Consider the following 18300-nt stretch of genomic DNA (forward strand, 5'->3'; position numbering starts at 1 on the left):
GGTGGGCTGCTGGTGGCCTGGGGTTCTGGGGGCTTTCCGTACCTGCCTCTGGCTTCTGATGGGTGGAGCTGCAGCGTTTTGCCCTCATTGGTAAGTACGTTCCATGACACAGACACAAACATGACACAGACACAAACGCCCACTCAATCACAACTCAACAAAATTGTTGGTGTGCGTAACATGCTTTGTTAGTTTTGTTTTTCACACACAAATTTATTTTTGCAAGTATTGATAGTATTTTTTTTTTATATGTTAAAGTGATGAACTATCTGATTAATAGACTTGTGCTCTTTCCCCTTTTTTTTTTTGCTCCCTTTCTCTCTCCCTTTTTCTTCTCTTTATTTTCCTCTTCTTCAGCCTGTCAGCTCTGGCTGTTACATAGTATGTGGAAAAATAACTCAGATAAATAAAATAAAGGGTTAAAACAACAACAAGAAGAGCCTATTGAGAACCTATAGAGCTCATCTTGAAATAGCAAATATGTTTGGCACAACAACGCATTCAGATCACAGTTCTGCTTGCAAGATCTACCAGACATGACAGGCTAAAAAAAAAAAAAAAAAAAAAAAAAAAAAAAAAAAAAAAAAAAAAAAAAAAAAAAAAAAAAAAAAAGAAGAGTGTTCCACAAATCAGTCTGAATACAGACGCAGCACAAATCGTGAACCATTTAATGGATAAACTTGGTCAGCAGTCTGTGGAGGTGATCATGGAGGTTTTGACAAACATGATGAGAACTTATCTGGTGCAGAGGCTGTCAGAGAGCAGCTCAGGACTCAAAGGTAAGATAAAGTAATCTGTCAGAGTGATCTGTAATAATGTCAATGATTATGGTGTGATTATTCTTAACTGTGTCCATCCATCCATCCATCCATTCTCTCCCGCTTATCCGGGGCTGGGTCGCGGGGGCAGGAGCCTAAGCAAAGAAGCCCAGACTTCCCTCTCCCCAGCCACCTCCTCCAGCTTATCCGGAGGGACCCCAAGGCATTCCCAGGCCAGCCAAGAGATATAATCCCTCCAGTGTCTACCACGGGGCCTCCTCCCGGTGGGACATGCCCGGAACACCTCACCCAAGAGGCGGCCAGGAGGCATCCTAATCAGATGCCGGAGCCACTTCAACTGGCTCCTTTCGATGTGGAGGAGCAGCGGCTCTACTCTGAGCCCCTCCCGGATGGCCGTACTCCTCACCTCATCTCTAAGGGAGAGGCGAGCCAACCTGCGAAGGAAATTCATTTCTGCCACTTGTATTCGTGATATTATTCTTTCGGTCACTACCCAAAGCTCGTGACCATAGGTGAGGGTAGGAACGTAGATCGACCGGTAAATCGAGAGCTTCGCTTTTACACTAAGCTCCCTCTTCACCACGACAGACCAGTGCAGCGTCTGCATCACTGCAGAAGCAGCCCCGATCCGCCTGTCGATCTCCCGCTCCCTTCTCACATCACTCGTGAACAAGACCCCGAGATACTTGAACTCCTCCACTTGGGGCAAGAACTCGTTCCTGAGCCAGAGAAGGCACTCCACCCTTTTCCGGCTGAGGACCATGGCCTCAGACTTAGAGGTGCTGATTCTCATACCGGCCACTTCACACTCGGCTGCGAACCGTTCCGCGCTGGAGGCCACCCCCTGATGAAGCCAACAGGACCGCATCATCTGTAAAAAAGCAGAGATGAGACTCTGAGGCCACCAAGGAAGAAGCCTTCCGCCACCTGGCTACACCTAGAAATTCTGTCCATAAAAATTATGAACAGAATCGGTGACAAAGGGCAGCCCTGACGGAGTCCAACACCCACAGGAAACAAATCTGACTTATTACCGGCTATACGGACCAAGCTCTCACTGCGGTTGTACAAAGACTGAATGTCCCGCAACAACGGGCCAGACACCCCATACTCCTGCAGGACCTCCCAAAGGACACCCCGAGGGACAGTGTCGAATGCCTTCTCTGAGTCCACAAAGCACATGTAGACTGGTTGGGCAAACTCCCACGCACACTCGAATATCCTTGAGAGGATAAAGAGCTGGTCCAGCAACCAGGACGAAAACCGCATTGTTCCTCCTGGATCTGAGGTTCGACTAACTGACAGTCCTTCCTTTCCACCACCCTGGCGTAGACCTTACCGGGGAGGCTGAGGAGTGTGATCCCCCGAAAGTTGGAGTACACCCTCCGGTCTCTCTTCTTAAAGATGGGGACCACCACCCTGGTCTGCCAATCCAATGGCACTGCCCCAGATCTCCACGCGATGTTGCAGAGGCGTGTCAACCAAGACAGCCCTACAACATCCAGAGCCTTCAGGAACTCAGGGCGAATCTCGTCCACCCCAGGGGCCTTGCCATCAAGGAGTTGTTAAACTGCCTCAGTGACCTCACCCCCAGTGATGGGCAAGTCATCTCCCTCGTCCCCAGACTCTGCTTCCACTACAGAAGGCGTGTCAGTGGGATTCAGGAGGTCCTCGAAGTATTCCTTCCACCGTCCGACTGTAGCCTCAGTTGAAGTCAGCAGCACCCCACCCGCACTATAAACCGTGTGAGTGGAGCACTGCTTTCCCCTCCTGAGTCGCCTGACGGTTTGCCAGAATCGCTTCGATGCTGTCCGAAAGTCTTTTTCCATAGTCTCACCGAACTCCTCCCACACCCGAATTTTTGCTTCGGCCACTGCCCGAGCTGCATTCCGCTTGGCCTGCCGATACCTGTCAGCTGCCTCCGGAGTCCCACAGGCTAACCAAGCCCAATAGGACTCTTTCTTCAGCTTGATGGCTCCCTTCACCTCCGGTGACCACCATCTGGTTCGGGGGTTACCACCACGAAACAGATGGTTACCCCACCAGTGCTGGGGGTTACCAGCACTCTCAACAATGGAGGTGCGGAACATGGTCCATTCGGATTCAATGTCCTCAGCCTCCCTCGGAATGCTGTCGAAGTTCTGCCGGAGTTGGGAGTTGAAGATCTCCCGGACTGGGGCTTCTGCCAGGCATTCACAGCACACCCTCACAATACGTTTAGGTGTGCCAGGTCTGTCCAGCATCTTCCCCCGCCACCTGATCCAACTCACCACCAGGTGGTGATCAGTTGACAGCTTAGCTCCTCTCTTCACCCGAGTGTCCAGAACATACAAAATCAATCATCGACCTGCGACCTAGGGTCTCCTGGTGCCATGTGCACTTATGGACATCCTTATGTTCGAACATGGTGTTTGTTATGGACAAACTGTGGTTTGCACAGAAGTCCAATAACAAAACACCATTCAGGTTCAGATCGGGCAGGCCGCTCCTCCCAATCACGCCCCTCCAGGTCTCACTGTTATTGCCCACGTGAGCGTTGAAGTCTCCCAGCAAGACTATGGAGTCACCAGATGGAGCACTCTCCAGCACCCCACCCAGAGACTCCAAAAAGGGTGGGTGCTCTGAACTGTCATTTGGCGCATAAGCGCAAACAACAGTCAGGACCCATTCCCCAGCCCAAAGTCGCAGGGAAACTACCCTCTCATCCACCGGTGTAAACTCCGACGTACAGGCAGCAAGCCGGGGGGATACAAGAATACCCACCCCAGCTTGCCGCCTCTCACCGAGGGCAACTCCAGACTGGAACAGAGTCCAGCCCTTCTCCAGGAGACTGGTTCCAGAGCCCAGGCCATGCGTTGAGATGAGCCCAACTATATCTAGCTGGTATCTCTCAACCTCACGCACTAGCTCAGGCTCCTTCCCCACCAGAGAGGTGACATTCCATGTCCCAATAGCCAGTTTCGATAGCTGGGGATTGGTCCGCCTGGGCCTCCACCACCGCCCAACACACACTGCATCCGACCCCTACGACGCCTCCTGCGGGTGGTGGGCCTACAGGAGGGCGGGCCCATGTAACCTCTTCGGGTTGCACCCGGCCGAGCACCACGGGCTAATGCCCGGCCACCAGACGCTCTCACTCGAGCTCCCTCCCCAGGCCTGGCTCCAGGGTGGGGCCCCGGTAACCCTATCCCGGGCAGGGTAAACTGTTCCCTTGCTTTTACGATCATAAGGGTCTTCTGAACCGATCTTTGTCTGAACCCTCACCCAGGACCAGTTTACCATGGGAGACCCTACCTGGGGGACAAGCCCCTGGACAACATAGCTCCTGGGATCACTGGGACACACAAACCCCTCCACCATGATAAGGTGGCGATTCACGGAGGAGTTAACTGTGTGTAGAAGAATTTAAACCATAATATTCCAGCTGACACTGAAAGAAGAATCCAAAGAGTTGAATCAGTATCTGGGAGGGAAAATCACAACAAGATATCAAATTTATGACCATCTTCAAATGAAGGAATGTGTTTTCTCTCAGTGTTTTTGGACAGAAGTGGATAAATTAACACATTCAGGTTTACAAACACAATCAAACTACAAAGATTTTAAATCAAACATACAGCGGCTTGCAAAAGTATTCATACCCCTTGAACTTTTCCATATTTTGTCACATTACAACCACAAATATAAATATATTTCACTGGAATTTAATGTGAAAGACCAACACAAAGTGGTATACAATTGTGAAGTGGAAAGAAAATTATACATGATTCAAAACATTTTTTACAAATAAAAAACTGAAAAGTGTGGTGTGCAAAAGTATTCAGCTCCCTTTTCTCTGAATGCAACCAATTGCATTCAGAAGTTGACTGATGGCTGCAAATGACTAAACAGAGTCCACCTGTGTGTAATCTAATCTCAGTACAAATACAGCTGCTCTGTGACGGCCTCAGAGGTTGGTTAAGAGAATATTGGGGAGTAAACAGCATCATGAAGTCCAAAGAACACAGCAGACAGGTCAGAAATAAGGTTGTGGAGAAGTTCAAAGTAGGCTTAGGCTATAAAAAGATTTCCCGAGCTTTGAACATCTCACGGAGCACTGTTCAATCCATCCAGAAATGGAAAGAGTATGGCACAACTGCAAACCTACCAAGACAAGGCCGTCCACCTAAACTTACAGGCCGAACAAGGAGAGCACTGATCAGAGATGCAGCCAAGAGGCCCATGGTGATTTTGGACGAAATGCAGAGATCCACAGCTCAGATGAGGGAATCTGTCCACAGGACAACTATTAGTCATGTACTGCACAAATGTGGTCTTTATGGAAGAGTCAAGAAGAAAGCCATTGTTTAAAGATAACCATAAAAAGTCCCGGTTGCAGTTTGCCAGAAGCCATGTTGGGGACACAGCAAACATGTGGAACAAGGTGCTTTGGTCAGATGAGACCAAAATTGAACTTTTTGTCCAAAATGCAAAACGCTATGTGTGGCGGAGAATTAACACTGCACATCACTCTGAACACACCATCCCCACTGTCATATATGGTGGTGGCAGCATCATGCTCTGGGGCTGCTTCTCTTCAGCAGGGACAGGAAAGTTGGTCAGAGTTTATGGGAAGATGGATGGAGCCAAATACAGGGCAATCTTGGAAGAAAACCTGTTGGGAGTCTGCAAAAGACTTGAGACTGGGGCGGAGGTTCACCTTCCAGCAGGACAACGACCCTAAACATAAAGCCAGGGCTACAATGGAATGGTTTAAAACAAAACATATTCATGTGTTAGAATCAAAGTCCAGACCTAAACCCGATCGAGAATTTGTGGCAAGATCTGAAAACTGCTGTTCACAAACGCTCTCCATCTAATCTGACTGAGCTTGAGCTGTTTTGCAAAGAAGAATGGGCAAAAATTTCAGTCACTAGATGTGCAAAGCTGGTGGAGACATACCCTAAAAGACTTGCAGCTGTAATTGCAGCAAAAGGTGGTTCCACAAAGTATTGACTCAGGACTCAGGACTCAGGCTCAATACTTTTGCACACCACACTTTTCAGTTTTTTATTTGTAAAAAATGTTTTGAATCATGTATAATTTTCTTTCCACTTCACAATTGTATACCACTTTGTGTTGGTCTTTCACATTAAATTTCAGTGAAATATATTTATGTTTGTGGTTGTAACGTGACAAAATATGGAAAGTTCAAGGGGTATGAATACTTTTGCAAGTCACTGTATTCAGGTTATTGAATCAGTGACTTTCTTGTGTAAATGTTGTTTTAAAGCTCTTTGAACATCTTTCCTTTGAAAACATTTTTCTTTCTTTGTTTCTGCTTCATTGAATTCTTGCATTTTGAGCTCATTACTATCAGTCTTGTATTGTAAATGGTTCTTTATGTGCAGCTTTGACTGGACTTAAACTCCACTATGGAGACAGACAGACGACCTGTATGAGGTAGATTATTAAAAAGTCTTTGCAGTGATTTCTCTGTGATTGTGTAACTATGGCCTCCTCCTGCCTTCAGTCAGCACAGCTGAGACTGAAATATTAAAGCTTTTTATTGTCAGGACTCAGTGTTACACTCAGGATGAGCTCACATAAAGGACACACACAGTGTGTGTATTATGTAGTTACAGTTTGGATTCAATGTGTTGCAGCTGCAGGAACATCAGCTGAAGGATTTGATGTGGAGGACACAGAGAGAGGTCAGTGCCCTGAAAATCAATACATTTAAACAATAAAGTCATTGATATAAAATTATTGAGTGAAACTGAACTGGATCATTTCCTCAGAGTTTGATAGTTTTCCATTGATGGCAAATATGACTTTATGTTGACAAGTGTAATGTTATTAATTGAACTTACAAAGATAATTAGGATTAAATAAAGTGTCAGTTATTAAAAAGGGTCTGATTATTAATGCTGACGTTAAATCAGTCATGAATGAAGCTTTTAATATTTCTTTTCTCTCAGAGAAACACTCTGAGGATGAACGTTGGCCTGCACTGATCCACCAAGTGAGTAACGTCACATCTGTCTGACTTCAAATGATGCAGCTTTCACTGAACAAATGCACGTTAGAAATCTACAATAGAAAACAGATAAAAACTGATTTGATTTGATTTTCAGTGTAAAAGTAGAAATGTCAGAGCTTCAGGCTGTCCAGTGAGGTCGGTCTTCAGTAGATCAAAAAGTCCTGAACTTGTTAACAGAAGCAGAGTAATCAATAATCAGGTGTTTGTGACCATTCTGACAAATATGACCAATGACATCATTACCTTATGTGATGGCTGATGGAATTGAAACACATGTACATTTCTAAAGTGTTGATGAATGTAAACAGAAAACCTGAAACCAACTGAGGAATTACACATTTATCTCATGAAGATTTTCTTTGAATTTTGCAGGTAGAAACGATGGAGTCTGTTATTGAGCTGCTTTTGGAAACTCTGGCTGCTCTGAATGACCAGGAGCTCAAAGAGTTCAAGCAGGTCCTGGAACAAATTCATCATCTCAGATATAAATATTATTCAGACTTCCCACGGATGTTGCACATGAGGACAGACCTGCAGGACACAGTGTTTGTAATGGTGCAGACTTGCGGCCAACAGTCAGTGAAGAAGACCATGGAGCGTTTAAAGAAGATGAAGAGGACTGATCTGGCTCAGAGGCTGTCAGACTGCAGCTCACTGCCTAGAAGTAAGACAACAAAAACAAAACTCATTAAAATCATAAAACTGTTTTTATGACACATCTCAGAAGCTTCTCAGTAACGTCTTCTTCTTCTTTTATATTATAAATAATAATATTTGTAATACTTTGGGAGAAGGAGAGAAAGTGACTCCTTCATACTGTTTATTATTGCTGAGGAGGTTTAAGTGTCATTTTGCATATTGTGCATTTTTACAAAGTCATATTTGCTGAATAATTGTCAGTCAGTTGTTAAATGTGTTTGTCATGAGTCACTTTTCCCACTTTTGTCCTCAGAGAAACACTCTGTGGATGATCGACGCTCTGCACTGATCCACACAGTGAGTCATGTCACGTCTCTGATTCAGTACAAGACAGCAGATGCAGGCTGAAAGTCAGAGTACTGAAGTATCATCTGCTCTCATTTCCATCAATTTCTCATGATTTATGCTGGATGTTTGTGAGAAACTGAAGCTTCCTTCAGTTTGAGTCCTTCAGCAGTAATTAGATCCAACACTAATGACAGGATGTCTTTACCACTGAGGATGAGCTGAGGAAATGTCAGCATGTACATTTGTCCTGACTGTTCTTTTCAACAGGACAGAGAAATCTGAAAAGGTCAACCACTCTGAGATTAAACATTCAACTTTATTGTGCTTAAAATATTTGATAAAGAATTAAAGATCATCCGAAAGCTGAAATCATGGAAATAGTGTTGAGTGATATTTTTCAGTTTTTAGCTGCACAGTATGTGAGAAGAACTGCAGCCTGTAAATAAACACTATTCAAAGTCATAAAGAGGATCACTGGTTTGTGCTTTCTTCACAGTTCTGATAAACATGCTGTAATCAATATAACAGCCCATGTTTGGCTAAATATATGAATAAACTTCTGACCCATGAATGTACTGACTGTTCCAGGTGGCAACAATGGCAGCTGTTAAACATCTGCTTTTAGGAACTCTGAATGATTTGAGCAACAAGGAGTTCAAGAAATTTCAGACTTTCGTACAGATGATTTTTCTTCCTTCTCCATGGAGGTTTGAATCATCAGTCAGAGCACAGTTTGTGGATCTGATGGTGGATGAACTTGGTCAGAGGTCTGTGGAGGCGACCAGGAAGGTTTTCTTGTACATGAAGAGGACTGATCTGATACAGAAGTTATCAGAGAGCAGCTCAGGATCCAGAGGTAAGACCAACAAAGCTGCATGAGTTTAAACTCTGTGTCATCAACAATGTAAAATCTCTGAAATCTGAGATCAATAACTGATCTGATTTATTGATTTCATCAGATGACCAATAAATCCTGATTAATGTTGCAGGTTTTTTATGTTGGTGGTGGCATGGTGGTGCAGTGGTTAGCACTGTCACCTCACAGCATGAAGGTTCTGTGTTTGAGCCTCCTGGTTGGCTAGAACCTTTCTGTGTGGAGTTTGCATGTTCTCCCTGTGCCTGCATGCTTTTCCTCAGAGTGCTCTGGTTTCCAGTCCAAAGACATGCTGGTTGGGTTTATTGGTGGTTATCAGTTAGCTGTAGGTGTCAATGATTCTGTCTCTTTGTTTATTACCCATGATGGACAGGTGTATGGTCTCTCTCCCTGTTACATCTAAGATAGGCTCCAACTTTTCACTAGTTTATTAGATGATGAGTGGATGAACAGTTTTTATATTGGGTTGTGTGTCATTTTGTTGTGTGTCTTCTTAAAGTTGATTCTGCTTGGATGTGTGATAAGATTTGAATCCTCAGAGTTCATTTGAAATGTCTTTTCTCCTCAGAGAAACTCTCTGTGGATGAAGATGAAGCTGCACTGTTGAAGAGAGTGAGTGTGACTTTACACAACTCAGCTTCATTCAGTAGATTCAGGTTGTAAATCCTCCTCATCTTGAACATTAAACATGATGAAACAGACAAACCATCTTTAAACTGGATGGTTCTCACAGTGTTAATGTGGAGCTCTGCAGCAATAATGTTATCACCACTGATGACAGAATGAGTGATCTACTGCTGAAGATGAAATCAGGAAATGTCATGTTAGATATTTGTTTGTCTTTGAACGAGGTGTAATTTACTTTTTAAAGGTGTAATTTACTTTTTTCTCTCTCTCTCTCTCTCTCTCTCTCTCTCTCTCTCTCTCTCTCTATATATATATATATATATATATATATATATATATATATATATATATATATATATATATATATTAGTTTTTTGAGAATATTTATTTATTTACTGTTAATCTATTAGCATAACTGGTGCCTGTAGGCAACCGAAACTGCAGGACGCTCAGGCAGCACCGGGAAACCACATTTAACTGCCAAATAACAAACGATTGCTTATTTATAGTGACAGGTTGCAACCCTGGATATACTCTAAGGACCTGATCAAGATTAGAGCCTAAAGACATTCTATTTGCAAAGCAGAAAGGTCATGTAATGTTAGCTAGCTAACAAACTGACTAATGGTATCCTATTAATTAACAGCTAGAAAAGACAAAAACACGTACCTCCATAATGTTCAATGAAGAATTTGTAGCCTTTGTCCAGTTTTGAACATGTTGTCTGTGAAAACTTGTCTGCATGTCATAGTATATCCTAATACCGTATTTGTGGCAAATGTATTAGACGGCGTAAACTCCATCCACCGGAAGTAAAGATCCCCAGCCTCGAGGCCGAACGGAAGTTGTGTGACGTTATGTGAAAAGGATCTATACCAAATAAACAACGCAGATGATACGCAGTAAAGATAACAAGATTATTTTTTGTTGTGTGGATGAACTTAAAAAGATTGGCTCTCAGTACTTAAACAATTTATTTTCTGAAAAAACCTACAATGTCTTGTATCTTGAACAAATGTTTTTGACCTCAATACTATGTATATTTGTGTAAAGATACTAACTTGATTTTTTATTGTTGATTTCATAGATTCAGTTATGTTAGATTTACTTCACCCCAGAATCATTTTTATCAGTGTAGTGAGCCATTTGTTTTTTTTTCTTTTCGTTCGTTTCTTTTTTTTTTTTTTTTTTTTTTTTTTGCGTGTGAAAGCTGCACATGATTGGTAGCATATGACCGTCTACACCAGGGATCCTCAAGTCCAGGCCTCGAGGGCCGGTGTCCTGCAACTTTTAGATGTGTCTCTGCTTCAACACACCGGAGTCAAATATAGAAGTCATTAGCAGGACTCTGGAGAACTTGACTGCAGACTGAGGAGGTAATTCAGACATTTGATTCAGGTGTGTTGGATCAGGGACACATCTAAAACCTGCAGGACCCCGGCCCTCGAGGCCTGGATGTGAGGACAACTGGTCTACACGGAGCGGGAAGGGAGGGGGCACGGACACACTGCGCAGTGCAAACACCAGAGAGGGAGGGGCTCCTGCAAATTTCACTGGGAGACAGGAAAGAGCTAAAGGAAGTTGCGGGTTACATAGAGGCTACACGCGGGAACGGTGAGGAAAATGAGTGACGGAAAACGTAGTAAAGACTGGACAGTTTAACCTTATGCCTCCAAACGTGTAGAAGCAGACACAGATTACTTCAAAAGTGCCGGCGTTTGCGGACTTCCGGCAACAAATACCATAATACCCCTACTTGACTGTGAAGTGCAATTTCTGAGCTTTCAGGAACAGTTTGATTTTTTTCGAAAGCACGATTGGTCGCGGAGTTATGGTAAAAAGTCAGCTGATCAAGTTCCTTTGACCAGCTGACTCTGCGGTGATACGTCTTAATCAGCTGTTCGCGGCTAGTAAGGTCAGGAAACCCGCGATTCAGCAGCTATCACCTGGCATTAAAGGATTAATCTGATAGACTGACAGAGTGTAGACTGCAAATTTAAAAATTATTATCGAGCAGGCTCCACAAACAACCTACATAGGTATATACAAATTGTTCATCCCTCAATGCAAGCAAAAGAACAAAACAGGGCAGGTCATCAGGCAGGAGAAACAGGATCAACTCCTTAAAGGCCCTTGTTTTTTTCTGATTTCCAATCTTTTGTTTTATCATTTGTATTTGGAGCACTCTATTATATGTTGAGTACTTAAAGAAACGTTTGGTATAAGCCTAATGTATGTTTTTACATTAGTAATTGATTTTACAGGTTTTTTTTTTCAATTAAAATCTGAAGAGCCACTTGGGAGCCGAAAGTGCCGGCTCTTCTTTGGGAGCCGTGCCAAAAGCGCCAGCTATCTGAAAAGAGCCGGAATTCCCATCACCTCAAAGTTCCTGTATTATCCTAACGTTACTACCTGCTTACGTACTACACTTTCCTATGTTAGGGACATTATTACTGAAACGCTCTGACACACACTACTGAAACGCTCTGGCACACACTACTGAAACGCGCTTACACACACTACTGAAACGCGCTTACACACACTACTGAAACGCTCTGGCACACACTACTGAAACGCTCTGGCACACACTACTGAAACGCTCTGGCACACACTACTGAAACGCGCTGACACACACTACTGAAACGCTCTGGCACACACTACTGAAACGCTCTGGCACACACTACTGAAACGCGCTGACACACACTACTGAAACGCTCTGGCACACACTACTGAAACGCTCTCGCACACACTACTGAAACGCTCTGGCACACACTACTGAAACGCGCTTACACACACTACTGAAACGCTCTGGCACACACTACTGAAACGCTCTGGCACACACTACTGAAACGCTCTGGCACACACTACTGAAACGCGCTCACACACACTACTGAAACGCTCTCGCACACACTACTGAAACGCGCTCACACACACTACTGAAAGGCTCTCACTCACACTACTGGAACGATTAGTCGACATTGTCGACAATAATCGACAATAAAAATACTTGATGACGAAATTAATTTTTGTTAGCAGTGGTTTGTTTTTCCTGATGTTTTTTTTTTTTTTTAACGGAGTGAGACATCTTCCTGTCCCATATCTCTGGTGAGTAGTGATGTTCAATACCATAGATTTCCTCTCAGATCCAATACTGAGTAAAAATCAACCTGGTATTAGCGATACCGATCTGATACCGACATTTTGGGCAAAAACACCTAAAAAAGTGGTGTAATTCAAATCTCGACTTCATAAAGAACACAAGATATCACTTTCATTCATTTATTTTAAACTCAGAAGTACATGGAGGTAGTAGCCTCATTTATTACTCATTCACAGATCACGTCTTAGCTATTTGTGGAGCTGAAAAAGCTCCACGTGTGACTTCTTGCATCTGAGTGAGCAGCAGCCGTACGCTGCACTTAGGCATTATGTCCTTACTCATTATTGGCAGGACCCACGGGGTGCGACAAATGACACATGGGACGCGATGGCAATGACAGCATTGTGAATCCCGCTCTCACGTCACTAATCTCCAAGAAATTTGATTGGTTATGAAATTGGAGCGATTTTAGCATTTTCAAAGCAGTCCCTGTCAGACAAGGCAATAAAGATGAAGAGTCAGAAGATTTCACTGGAACTGACAGAAATCTTGCTGTTAGGTCTCCTCTGCAAAAGAAAAAGACAACCTTGGGTTCATCCTTTATTATCTATTTCCTATTATATAGGAAAGTCAAACACAGCAAAAATTATCCTTTCGACCATGTTGAAAGTGGTTGCAAACTTGAGAGTGTAGCATACTCTCTGCTCATTTGTCGCGTTGCCTGCCCGTGTGTGGACATCTACCTATATAAAAATATACACTGCTCAAAAAAATAAAAGGAACACTTAAACAACATAATATAACTCCAAGTAAATCAAACTTCTGTGAAATCAAACTGTCCACTTAGGAAGCAACACTGACTGACAATCAATTTCACATGCTGTTGTGCAAATGGAATAGACAACAGGTAAAAATTATTGGCAATTAGCAAGACACACTCAATAAAGGAGTCGTTCTGCAGGTGGGGACCACAGACCACTTCTCAGTACCTATGCTTTCTGGCTGATGTTTTGGTCCCTTTTGAATGTTGGTGGTGTTTTCACACTCATGGTAGCATGAGACGGACTCTACAACCCACACAAGTGGCTCAGGCAGTGCAGCTCATCCAGGATGGCACATCAATGCGAGCTGTGGCAAGAAGGTTTGCTGTGTCTGTCACCATAGTGTCCAGAGGCTGGAGGCGCTATCAGGAGACAGGCCAGTACACCAGGAGACGTGGAGGAGGCTGTAGGAGGGCAACAACCCAGCAGCAGGACTGTTACCTCCGCCTTTGTGCAAGAGGAACAGGAGGAGCACTGCCAGAGCCCTGCAAAATGACCTCCAGCAGGCCACAAATGTGCGTGTGTCTGCACAAACAGTTAGAAACCGACTCCATTAGGATGGTATGAGGGCCTGACGTCCACAGATGGGGGTTGTGCTCACAGTCCAACACTGTGCAGGACGCTTGACATTTGCCAGAGAACACCAGGATTGGCAAATTCGCCACTGGCGCCCTGTGTGCTTCACAGATGAAAGCAGGTTCACACTGAGCACGTGACAGACGTGACAGAGTCTGGAGACAGCATGGAGAGCCATCTGCTACCTGCAACATCCTTCAGCATGACCGGTTTGGCAGTGGGTCAGTAATGGTGTGGGCTGGCATTTCTTTGGAGGGCCGCACAGCCGTCCTTGTGCTCGCCAGAGGTAGCATGACTGCCATTAGGTACCGAGATGAGATCCTCAGACCTCTTGTGAGACCATATGCTGATGCGGTTGGCCCTGGGTTCCTCCTAATGCAGGACAATGCTCGACCTCATGTGGCTGGAGTGTGTCAGCAGTTCCTGCAAGATGAAGGCATCGAAGCTATGGACTGGGCCGCCCATTCCCCAGACCTGAATCCGATTGAGCACATCTGGGACATCATGTCCCGCTCCATCCACCAACGTCACGTTGCACCACAGACTGTCCAGGAGTTGGCAGATGCTTTAGACCAGGTCTGGGAGGAGATCCCTCAGGAGACCATCCGCCACCTCATCAGGAGCATGCCCAGGCATTGTAGGGAGGTCATACAGGCACGTGGAGGCCACACACAATACTGAGCCTCATTTTGACTTGTTTTAAGGACATTACATCAAAGTTGGATCAGCCTGTAGTGTGTTTTTCCACTTTAATTTTGTGTGTGACTCCAAATCCAGGCCTCCATTGGTTAATAAATTTGATTTCCATTGATGATTTTTGTGTGATTTGGTTGTCAACACATTCAACTTTGTACAGAACAAAGTATTGAATGAGATTTATTCAGATCTAGGATGTGTTATTTGAGTGTTCCCTTCATTTTTTTGAGCAGGGTACAAAATTTCACATGCACAAATTTGGCTGGTTGCTTGGCGGGAGGAGGGCAAGCGATTGTCGCCTCATCGCACAAACTCCATAGGAAATGAATGAGAGGGAGCAACATGGCTCCCCGTGTGTTGAGTCCATTACACACTTACTAGGTGTAAGAAAAAGTAGTTCCCATCAACCCCGTCTCATTTAGGCAAGATCTCAATAATTGAGTTACTTTCACAGCGTGCTAAACGATCCAAGGTTTGGGACAATTTCACCCTCGATAAAGGAAAAAAATGGACCGTTAAATTTATATCAGTAGCAAACTTGATTGAAATTTTTGAATGAAGTATCCATCTTCCATGTGTTTACTACCACATTTTAAATAACCTTAGTGTGTGTGAGCACCTTTCAGTAGTGTGTGTGAGCGCGTTTCAGTAGTGTGTGTGAGCGCGTTTCAGTAGTGTGTGTGAGAGCGTTTCAGTAGTGTGTGTGAGAGCGTTTCAGTAGTGTGTGTGAGAGCTTTTCAGTAGTGTGTGTGAGAGCGTTTCAGTAGTGTGTGTGAGCGCGTTTCAGTAGTGTGTGTGAGCGCGTTTCAGTAGTGTGTGTGAGCGCCTTTCAGTAGTGTGTGTGAGCGCCTTTCAGTAGTGTGTGTGTGAGAGCGTTTCGTGTGAACAGGAAGGCGTTTCAGTAGTGTGTTAGTGTTTCAGTAGTGTGTGTGAGAGCATTTCAGTTATGTTAGCTTTTTTTCCCCTTATCAGTGTTCATTCTGAATAGTAAACCTCTGTATGAACTGAATCGTCTGTAAACTTTGTAAATGGAAAAATCTTTTTTGATTTAATTTGGAGCCTTATTTGAACTTTTGGACAGAGGCCATTTTTATTTATTTGCACATTATATTTTCATTTAAAAATAAAAATTGCATTTACTTTAATATGCATTTTATATTTGATATTTATTGTCAGGGTCACATTAATGTTAAAAATACATTTGATTAGTTTCAAACTCGTATTTTTATGGGTCATTATTTTAATTGTGAGAAGAGAACAAGGTGACGTTAACAGGTGGGCAGGCTTGAACAGGTGAGTTAAGATTGAAATAATCGTTGACTAATCGATAACAAAAATGACAGATTATTCGACTACCAAAATAATCTTTAGTTGCAGCCCTAGTGAGCGTGTTTCAGTAGTGTGTCTGGCCTGTCAAATTTTGGTCCAGAATTGCTCAAATCAAATCATATCATAATTATGACTGATGTTGAGGATTCTGAGAATTTCTACAACAAAACTAACACCAGACTACGATGCACTGGGAAAAGAACACTGTTCCCTCTAAAAGTAAATGTAAGTATTAACACAGTAATGCTTTTTTTTTATGTTTGTTTGATATGTTTGCATCTGGTGCTGGCCCAGCTGTCTGTCAAATTTCAAAAAGTCAGTGTGGCCCCAGAGCCAAAGAGGTTGCCCACCCCTGGTATAAAACATGCATGGAATGGCAGAGTGTGTAGAAAGTAAAAATAAGAGAACAGGCTGTCATTAAGCTGGTCCAGTTCAGAAGGCTGTTTTTTAAAACCAGGACAGGAAGTAATGAGGAAGACAAATGCAGGAAGGAGGAAGCATTTATAGCAAAGCTCACTGAGCCAAAGTGGAGCTCATGTGTATACCAAGTGTCTAGGGGTCACCACATCCTCCCCCTTAAGAGGGAAGTCCCACTTGGAAACCTGGAGAGAAGATAATAAAAAAAAAAATCATTCATTTTTCCAGAGTTACATCAGTCAGTGCCAGCAAACAGCCGGCCTGTGGCTGGTTTTTGACAGGCCTGCTGCATGTTTTCAAATTCTTCACTCCTATTTAGTTTTGAGTGCAAAAAATCCAATCACAGATAAAATTTTCTTGGCTGTGAAATGATGTAACTTTGAACAGAAAATGTTTTTTTTTTGTGTGTGTTTTTTTTTAACTCTTAGTTAAAGATTTACAATAGTTATTAAAATATATAGATTTACAATGTTAACATTGCAAAATATCCATTTACAGTCAAGTCCAGACACACATACATACCTCTATACATAGAAGCATGTAGAGGTAGGCAGTGCATGCAGTATACAGTAACTTGCAATAAAAAAAAAACAAAAACAAAACAATACATGAACTCTTACAAGAGGATTGCTTAAGACATAACTTTGTATTTTTTGCATAGGCCAATAGTTTTAATCAAGTTTTTACTATAAATTTTCAGATGTGATAATGTTTTGAAATATAAGTTCAGATTGGTTCGCTTAAAAACCGAATAGAAGGGTTTTTTTTTATTTCATTTTATGTATGTAGAATTCGGCTAGGATAATTAACAAATTGACAATATATTGCTCATTGCTGGAAAAACGTAAATTGGAATAATATGTCATGTTCTCTAAATACAACTTCTTTACCAAAGTATGTTTTCAGATCTACCTGGAAATCTTTCCAAAACAGAGTCACATGCACACACTGAACAAATTCGTGTTCTAGAGTTTCTACCATGTAGTTACAAAAAGAACATTTGTCTATAATGCCAGGGATATATTTACAAATAGCTGAATTCAGTGGGTAATATTTATGTATAATTTTAAACAACAGTTCTTTAATCTTGTTGGGTTACACATATTTATAAGGGAGAGTAAAAACAGAGTTCCATTATGCTGTCCTCAATGGTTTATTCATTTGTGTTTGACTGCTGTTCCTGATCTGGGATTGAGAGGCTTTCTGATGAAGGTGTTGTTGAACTTTTTGTCCAAGATGAAGATGCCTTCAACTGTGATGGGAAAGTTATTCAAATTAATAGAGTCACACAAATCTGTACTGCATCAGTTAATCAAGTCCAGAACCAGGTGAATATTGTTAGAGATATGGCGTCTACTCATAAATCCACATTGAGATTCCTGAATTATTTCATTTAGGCCTGTTTTTAAACGCTTGGCAAGTAAGGAGGTCATAATTTTATAATCGCTATTGAGGAGTGTAATTGACCTCCAGTTATCAATAAGTAAAGGATCTTTGTTAGTTTTGGGGATTAGAGTAAGAAGTCCTTGCTTCAATGATGGGGGCAGTTCTTCTTTAGAGAGGGCCTCATTAAATACAGCCAGTAAAAATGTAGCAAGTTGGTTGGCAAATACTTTATCAAATTCAGCAGAGAGCCCATCATTACCTGGTGATTTATTGTTTTTAAGACTTTTTATGCTTATCAAAACTTTGTCTAAAGTGTTCTCTTTAGAGCATTCTCTGCTGAAATGAGCACTTATTGTTTTGACATTTTTGATTGAATTCAGAATATTAGAACTTTAAAGGCAATTAGTAGGGAGATAAAGATTGGCGTAGTATTCAGATATATATTTAGATATAGTATTACTGTCTTCGCAGATTATGTCTCCAATTTTAAATTTAGTTATCATGTTTATTTTTCTGAATTTCTCTTTTCTAAACTAAAAAAGTACCTGCTGTTCTTTTCACCTTCCTCTAACCATTTTTGCCTAGAGTGCACAAATGCTCCTCGAGCTCTTTCTACATAAATTTCTTCTAGTTCATATTGTAGTTTTTCTAGTGTGACATCATGGCTTTCATCCTCTGCATTATCA

General features: G+C 42.6%; 1 protein-coding gene across 2 annotated transcripts in view; it reads left to right on the forward strand.

Moving 5' to 3' along the window:
• The first annotated feature begins 597 nt into the window (after window positions 1-597).
• Window positions 598-18300, forward strand: part of LOC115793839 (uncharacterized) — a 38945-nt gene continuing 21242 nt past the window's right edge. For both annotated transcript variants that reach the window (XM_030748981.1, XM_030748982.1), the window contains exons 1-7: window positions 598-779; window positions 6425-6472; window positions 6740-6783; window positions 7174-7465; window positions 7754-7797; window positions 8377-8644; window positions 9231-9274. In XM_030748981.1, the coding sequence (XP_030604841.1) occupies window positions 671-779; window positions 6425-6472; window positions 6740-6783; window positions 7174-7465; window positions 7754-7797; window positions 8377-8644; window positions 9231-9274 (849 nt within the window). In that variant the 5' untranslated portion in view covers window positions 598-670. The remainder of the gene's footprint in view (window positions 780-6424; window positions 6473-6739; window positions 6784-7173; window positions 7466-7753; window positions 7798-8376; window positions 8645-9230; window positions 9275-18300) is intronic.

The sequence above is a fragment of the Archocentrus centrarchus genome, chromosome 16 (genome assembly GCF_007364275.1).
Source record: "Archocentrus centrarchus isolate MPI-CPG fArcCen1 chromosome 16, fArcCen1, whole genome shotgun sequence".
NCBI classification, from domain to species: Eukaryota; Metazoa; Chordata; class Actinopteri; order Cichliformes; family Cichlidae; genus Archocentrus; species Archocentrus centrarchus.